The following is a 7,796-nucleotide window of genomic DNA, read 5'->3' on the forward strand; positions in this document are numbered from 1 at the left end:
CGACGAAAGGAAGAATCTTGATCGATATTTTATTCGATTAAAATGGTAAAAAGCCATTTAGTTCGATCAGAGTCCTGATCGACGAAAGGAAGAATCTTGATCGATATTTCATTCGATTAAAAGGGTATAAGCCACCTAGTTCGATCAGAGTCCTGATCGACAAAGAATAACATCTTGATCGAATTTTCATTCGAACAAAAATGATTAAGCCTGTTTAATTCGATTAGAATCCTGATCGATTTCGATCAGGAATTTTTGGTCGAAATATGATCGATTAGGGTGGCAAGTCTTAAGCTAGTTCGATCAGGATCCTGACCGATTTCGATCAGGAATCCTGGTCGATTTTTGCACAAATCCTGGTCGAAATTCCATCGACCAGAGAGACAGAATGACAACTAATTCGATCAGGATCCTGATCGATTTCGATCAGGAATCCTGGTCGATTTGAAACATTTCCTAATCGATTTAGAGCCGAAAATTGAGAATAAATCCAGAATAAGGATAAATTCTGAAAATTAAGGGAAAAATTCCTGGAAATTAAGGAAAAATCCCAGAATTAAGGGAAAAATTCCTGGAAATTAAGGAAAAATCCCAGAATTAAAGGAAAAATTCTTGGAAATTAAGGTAATTCCTAACAATAGGGATTAAAGCAAATTGTTGTAAATATGTAGGTCGCTCCACAGTTTACACAAAACAGTACCCTGTAAGGGAACAAGTGAACTTAACTTCTGTGAAACCTAGCCACCGTTTCCCAAAAGTTGGGGGCAAATGATAGGGAATAAATAAATCCTGATTACGTAAAGAATATTACATTAATTACACATGATTTGGGCTACAAGGCCCAATAAGAAGATGTATGACATTCAGACCTAAAAGGTTAACACATTGATCAAGCCTGATGGACCAGATCTGGCCTGATGGAACAAAAAAGGCCCAAAACCCTGAATATTAATTAATTTCTTAATTAATTAATAAGGGAGAAAAACGGCTATTAAGATGAGTCCTAGTGGAGACATAAATCCTTGTAGATTGGCCTCCAAGGATTTTCATGGGATAAAGAATCAGCTTACTACTTCCTAGGACTCCAAAGTCCATTCTAATTCAGAGACTTGCCCCCAAAATCTCCTAACCCAAGTCCAATTCAAGGACTCCCAACATCTATATAAAGGGTTTCACCCCACCAATCAGAACTATGTTTTTTGGCTTGATTCTCTAATTCACAGAGATACGTAGGCATCTCGTAAAGGCAGAGTTAAGTTACGAAACACGAGAGCAACCATTAAAGGTCTTGAGCTCCCGAACCTTTGCAATAAACACAACAATTAGTATACTCTAGTTTTTTATCCATAACAGTATAATTTGCATATAAATAATATTGTCTCATTTGTATCAACTAATTTTTCCTTTCTTAAGAAAAAAATTGTTATTACTGTTAATAATTTTTAATTACATTAATACTGTTAATATTGTTTTAAAGTTGTATTATTATTATTATTATTATTATTATTATTGAATGATAAATTAGCGTAGAAGGCATGCGTACATGCAAAGAAATATAATGATGGCAGAGTAAGTACTTTTGCTACCCTAGATAGGAAATCCACAGAAAACAGGATTAATACTCCCAATGCCATCCGGACTCGGATACAGACGTCGGACTTGGGGCCGAAGGAAAAACTATTATATAAGAAACCTATTGTTGTAATCATACGAACTATCCAGCTCTCAAAGACATACGATTTCTAATCATCATGGCATCAAATTGGGTTCGAACTAAGTTCTTGGGACAAGGATCATACGGCTCCGTCTTCCGAGCAGAATGTGCATCACCATCTCTACATTACGCTTATTATTTACCTAAGACCGTGGCTATAAAATATGCTCCGGAAAGTTGTTCTTGGTCTTTGCATATGGAGAAAGCTATCTTGGATGAACTCAGAGGATGTATACATATTGTTCGTTGCCTTTTTAATGAGGATTTCAAAAGTATTAATGCAATTGGTAAAAAGTTTTACAACATGGTTCTCGAGTACGCTGACGGAGGATCCTTGGAACAGCTGATCAAGTCAAAAGGCGGATGGATACATGAAACCGAAGCTAGCTGATATGCATTAATGTTGCTGAGGGGACTCTCTTGCGTGCATGGACAAGGGTACGTTCACTGTGATATGAAGCCCGCTAACGTTCTTGTTTTCAATATTCCTTCAAATGAATGTAAGGGGGTTCTCAAGTACAATCTTAAAATAGCTGATTTCGGATTGGCGAAAAAGGGTGGAGGAATAAGTGCTGGGGCAGGGAAGTGACAAGTATAGGAGATATATGGGAGAAGTATATACATTTGTATTAGCTTTACAGATATTTATACACAGCACATTGTACCGATAGAATTACAAAGCCTATAACTTAGGAACTGTAGGAGCTGATATTTACAAAACTCTATAACAGACTAACCAATATAGCTATCACATAAGAGATAACTACTACTGCACTCAGATATCTTTATCATGCCCCCGCAAGTTGGACGGTCGGAGGGACAGACCAATCTTGGACATGAGCATCTGCAATCGAGGTCGAGACAAGGGTTTGGTTAATGCATCTGCAAGCTGGTCATCATTTGCTACTGGTACAACACGTAAAGTACCAGCTTGAACACGTTCACGAATAAAATGATAATCAACACCAAGATGCTTCATTCGGGATTGAAATACTGGATTTGCACTAAGTTTGGTAGCACCGATATTGTCACAATAGATGACTGGTTGATTTGGACATGACACACCAAGTTCACACAGTAAATGAGTAACCCAAGCAAGCTCAGCTGCGGTTTGTGCAACAGAACGGTACTCTGCTTCGGTGGAAGAACGAGCAACAGATTTTTGTTTCTTAGAGCTCCAAGAAATAGCATTTTTGCCCAGAAATACAATGTATGCACCAGTGGATTTATAGTCATCAATATCACCTGCCCAATCGGCGTCAGAGAATGCATGAAGAGAAAGTGAAGACCCTGTGTATAGAGTTAAACCCAGTTCAACAGTGCCTTTAAGATAGCGAAGTAAACGTTTTAGAGCCTGCCAATGCAAAGTAGTAGGACGATGCATAAATTGGGATAATTTATTCACAGCAAAAGCAATGTCTAACCGAGTTAGTAAGAGATATTGCAATCCCCCAACCAAAGCACGATATTCAGTAGGATTGTGCAGGATAGTTCCAGCTTCTAAAGTGAGTTTAACATTTAGATCCAAGGGAGAACTGACGGGTTTGGCTTCCGACATAGATGCACGTCGAAGCAAGTCAATGATATATTGTCGTTGGCTTAAAAATAAGCCACAAGAACAAGGTTGCACCTCCACCCCCAAGAAGTAGTTTAACTCACCAAGGTCCTTCAGAGAAAATCGCAGAGCAAGCTGATTAATAAACTTTGATATAGTACTGGAGCATGGGCCTGTGATTATGATGTCGTCTACATATACAAGGACATATATGGGTGTCTGCGTATCTTTTTTAAAAAATAACGAAGTATCCATGACTGAGTTTGTGAAGCCACTATTAAGAAGAAAATTCCGAAGTTCATTATACCAAGCTCGAGGTGCCTGTTTCAAACCGTAGATTGCTTTACGTAAACGACATACATAATGAGGTTTCTCTTGGTCAACAAACCCTGCAGGTTGAGCCATGTAGACATCTTCAGTTAAGGTTCCTTGTAAAAAAGCATCGTTGATGTCAAGTTTCCTTAAGTTCCATCCATTTGAGACAGCAAGAGTGAGTAGTATACGTACAGTTGATGGTTTAATGACAGGACTAAATGTTTCTGTATAGTCCAGGCCAGGGCGTTGATGAAACCCTTTAGCCACCAAGCGAGCCTTCAGCCGGTCAACCTGTCCATCTTTTGTGTATTTAGTCCGAAAAACCCACTTACAGCCAACTAAATTTTGAGATGGAGAAGGAGGGACAAGCTCCCATGTATCATTGTCAACAAGAGCTTTATATTGTAATTCCATTGCATTCTTCCATCCTGGGTCAACAAGGGCTTGCTTAACAGTTGAAGGCTCAACGGATGTACGTTGGGCAGAGAGATTTAATTTATTAATGGGTTTAAAGATATTATTTTTTGCTCGTGTTGTGAAGGAGTGAGTTGGAGCAAGAGGAGGAGGTGGTGTAGGTTGGTCCATTTGATTGCTGGACATAATATTTTGTTGAGTAGATTGATTAACAATGTGACTAGATGATGATGGAGACTCTTCAAAATTAGTGGAAGATTGTACATTGGATGGTGATACAGGAATGGCAAGGTTAAAGTTACACCATTCGTCTAATATAGCACGTGGCGGAGGTGCGGAATTATTAGTAGCGAATGGGTAAACATCCTCGATAAACCGAACATGGCGAGATGAGTATACGCGAAAAGTAATAGGATCGAGGCAGAGATAGGCATGTTGGGCAGGGAGGTATCCAATAAAAACAGAAGCAATAGACTTGGGTGCCAATTTGTGAGGAGTGTATGGCCGAAGCCACGGATAACAGAGACATCCAAAATTATGAAGATTATCATATTTGGGTTTGATGCCAAATAGAGTATGATAGGGAGATTGATTTTGAAGAGTGGGAGTTGGCATTCTATTAATTAAGTACACGGCTGTTTGGATAGCAACAGACCAAAATTTGAGAGGCATAGATGCATGAGTAAGGAGTGCAAGACTAGTCTCTACTATATGTAGGTGTCTACGTTCGGCATATCCGTTGTATTGAGGAGTATGAGGAGGACTTGTGAGGTGAGAAATACCATGATGAGAAAGAAAGGGAGTTAATTTCTGAAAGTCGCCACCATTGTCAGAATAGAAAGTTTTAATTGACTTACTGAATTGTTTTTCCACAAGGGCTTTGAAGTTTGGAAATATAGTTGCAGTGTCTGATTTAATTTTCATAGGATAGATCCATATATATTTGGTATAATGATCCACAAACACTACATAATATTTAAAATTATCAAAAGAATATATTGGAGATGACCAAACATCACTAAAGATAACTTCAAGAGGAGATGATGTAGTAAGTGTAGATATGCCAAAAGGAAGTTTATGACTTTTATTGATCAAACATGAATTACAATGAGAATCACGACTATGAGAAATTTCTAAACTAGAGAGCAATTGCTTAAATATTGAAATTGATGGATGTCCTAGACGATGATGCCAGTCAACTTGTTTGGTGGCGTGGAAGACTCGAGATGGTTGAGGAAGAGATTTTGGCCACTCATAAACTCCGTCCTTAGATGGCCCTTTAAAAATTATTTCCCCCGTACTACGCTCCTTGATGCAAAAGAGAGATGATGAGAACTCAATAGTCACATTATTATCAAGGCAAAATTGATAGATAGAAATTATATTTTTGTGCATAGAGGGAACACATAGAACATTATTTAAAGAAAATGACTGAGAGGAGGAAGGGAGAAGAGTAGAACCAATGTGAGAGATGGGAAGACCAGAGCCGTCGCCAATAATAATTTCATCTGTACCATCATAAGGAGAGTGAAGAGATAAGTTTGCCAAGTCTGTTGTGACATGGTGGCTTGCGCCGCTATCTAGTAACCAGCCCGGAGTTCGTTGTGAAGATGATACATCTTGGACACCAGTAGAGATATTTGCCGTGGCAACATTAGCATGTGGAGTGTTAGTGCGGAAGCTGCGGGGAGGCAAGGTAATAGATGGATGCACTTCTCTGAAACTTGGGCAATAGGCAAGAACATGGCCCTTTACATTGCACCACTGACATTTACCAGCAAAAGGCTTAAAGTGCTTAGGCGGTTGAGGACTGTTCGAGATGGCAGGAGGAGGCGATGAACGTTGCGCAAAACGATTCTGGCCATAGTTGGGATTCCAGCGAGTGTTAGTAGGATGTGCAGTAGCCGGAAAAATAGGAGAGTTTTCACGTGCAATAGCCGTATTAATGAGAAGTTCCTTGTTGATGAGCTTCTCGTGTAGCTCTTCAAAGGAAATTGGGGTATCACGCGCATGGACAGCATCTATAACAGATTGGAAGCTGGGATCAAGACCATCAAGAACTCGATCAAGAACATCCTCGTGAGGAATTATAGTACCTAAAAGAGCAAGTTCATCCACAATACGCTTTAGCTGTTGCATAAAATCAGAAATAGAAAGAGTACCCTTGGAAATTTGTCGTAGTTGCGCCTTGAGTTGTTTGACATGACCACGAGATGGATTAGCATAAGTGTTTGCAAGTATGTCCCAAGCAGCTTTTGTAGTAGATGCACGGGTAATGAGCGGGCTGATGTTGGTGGAGAGAGTTCCAGCAAGAGCGCCGAACAATAGTTTGTCTTGACGTACCCAAGTATTGTATGCTGGGTTAATCTCAGACGCGTCAACCTTGGTTATGGTTTTGGGAGGAGAAGTATGAGTACCATCAATAAAATGATACAAATCGTACCCAATGAGGAGAGCTTCAACTTGTGACTTCCATGTAAGATACGTGGATGGTGTTAGTTTTTGCACAGAATGAACATTCACAACCACCAGGGGATTGGAGGGTTCGCTGGAATTTGGGATGGTGCTACTGCTATTAGTAGTATTCATGATGAGGAATAGAGAAAAAAAAAATTGAGGAGAGGAGGATCAAGAGGCTCCTGATACCATGACAAGTATAGGAGATATATGGGAGAAGTATATACATTTGTATTAGCTTTACAGATATTTATACACAGCACATTGTACCGATAGAATTACAAAGCCTATAACTTAGGAACTGTAGGAGCTGATATTTACAAAACTCTATAACAGACTAACCAATATAGCTATCACATAAGAGATAACTACTACTGCACTCAGATATCTTTATCAGGAAGGAGTACAAGTATCGAGGAACTTTACTGTATAGTTCTCCGGAGTCTGTAGTTTTTGGGGAGCATGAAGCAGCAATGGACATATGGTCACTTGGTTGTATTGTGTTGGAGATGCTTTTAGGAGAGGGGGGCTTATGGAATAATTATCTTGATGTCGATGCACAATGTTTAACGAAGATGAATTCTAATTACGAAGATGACAGATTAAAGTATTTGTTGCCGGAGCTGGATAACTTGAGAGTTTTGGCAAAGGATTTTATGAAAAAGTGTTTAACAAAAAGGGTTGAAGAAAGATGGAATGCGGAAGAACTTGTGACGCACCCCTTCATTACGCATAAACAGGGTCTGCTGAAGAAGTTTGAGGCGCAATTGTCCTGCAAGAGGAAGATGCAGATTCAAGCATCTACTCCGTAATATTCTTTATTCGGACCATCCCGGATCTCTTTGGGAGTTTATTAGTTCAGTGTTAGCAGAACTAGCTATAGAGTTAATTTACTTTACTTGATATTGCTATGTAATAATGCTGTAAAGAAGTTATTGGAAGAGATGGTGACTAGATCGTAAACAACATTAGTGCCTGGAGTTTGTACTCAAAGTTCTCTGGAGATATGTATACCTGAAGTCAGTGTTTGATTACCAACTTAATGTTAAAACTTAGAAGTTCTTGTTCTAGTTAGCAAGTTAATTTTAGAACTTATGTATTGTAAACATTTATATTTCTGCTATTGTAATGTTACTCATGCTATTGTAAAGTTTATTCATGTTTAAGGTTAAGAGTTGTGAGTCACAGAATATTCATTTTCAAATCTGATATATATTTTTTATATGTTTTAATATGTTATTTAAGTTCAAGAACAGAAAAGTTCAGTTTACTTATAGATAAATGGTCAGCACTCCATAGTTAGATCAACAAACTTTCTATATTTATAACTATTTTTTTTAT

General features: G+C 38.6%; 1 protein-coding gene across 1 annotated transcript; it reads left to right on the plus strand.

Annotated features, from left to right (window-relative positions):
• The first annotated feature begins 1,783 nt into the window (after nt 1-1,783).
• LOC141665083 (uncharacterized) lies at nt 1,784-7,586 on the plus strand. Its single transcript, XM_074471067.1, has 4 exons — nt 1,784-2,299; nt 2,460-2,623; nt 4,223-4,355; nt 6,829-7,586. The coding sequence occupies exons 1-4, from the start codon at nt 2,115-2,117 to the stop codon at nt 7,265-7,267; spliced, it is 921 nt and encodes a 306-aa protein (XP_074327168.1). The 5' UTR covers nt 1,784-2,114; the 3' UTR covers nt 7,268-7,586.
• Nucleotides 7,587-7,796: the final 210 nt, after the last annotated feature.

The sequence above is a fragment of the Apium graveolens genome, chromosome 6 (genome assembly GCF_009905375.1).
Source record: "Apium graveolens cultivar Ventura chromosome 6, ASM990537v1, whole genome shotgun sequence".
NCBI lineage: Eukaryota > Viridiplantae > Streptophyta > Magnoliopsida > Apiales > Apiaceae > Apium > Apium graveolens.

What these genes read in the sequence shown, in the direction of transcription:
- LOC141665083 (XM_074471067.1), top strand. Translation starts at nt 2,115, where the DNA reads ATGTTGCTGAGGGGACTCTCTTGCGTGCATGGACAAGGGTACGTTCAC. An exon ending in ATAAGTGCTGGGGCAGGGAA is followed by an intron (nt 2,300 to 2,459) that starts GTGACAAGTATA and finishes TAACCAATATAG; the next exon opens with CTATCACATAAGAGATAACT. An exon ending in CTGGTCATCATTTGCTACTG is followed by an intron (nt 2,624 to 4,222) that starts GTACAACACGTA and finishes CAATGTGACTAG; the next exon opens with ATGATGATGGAGACTCTTCA.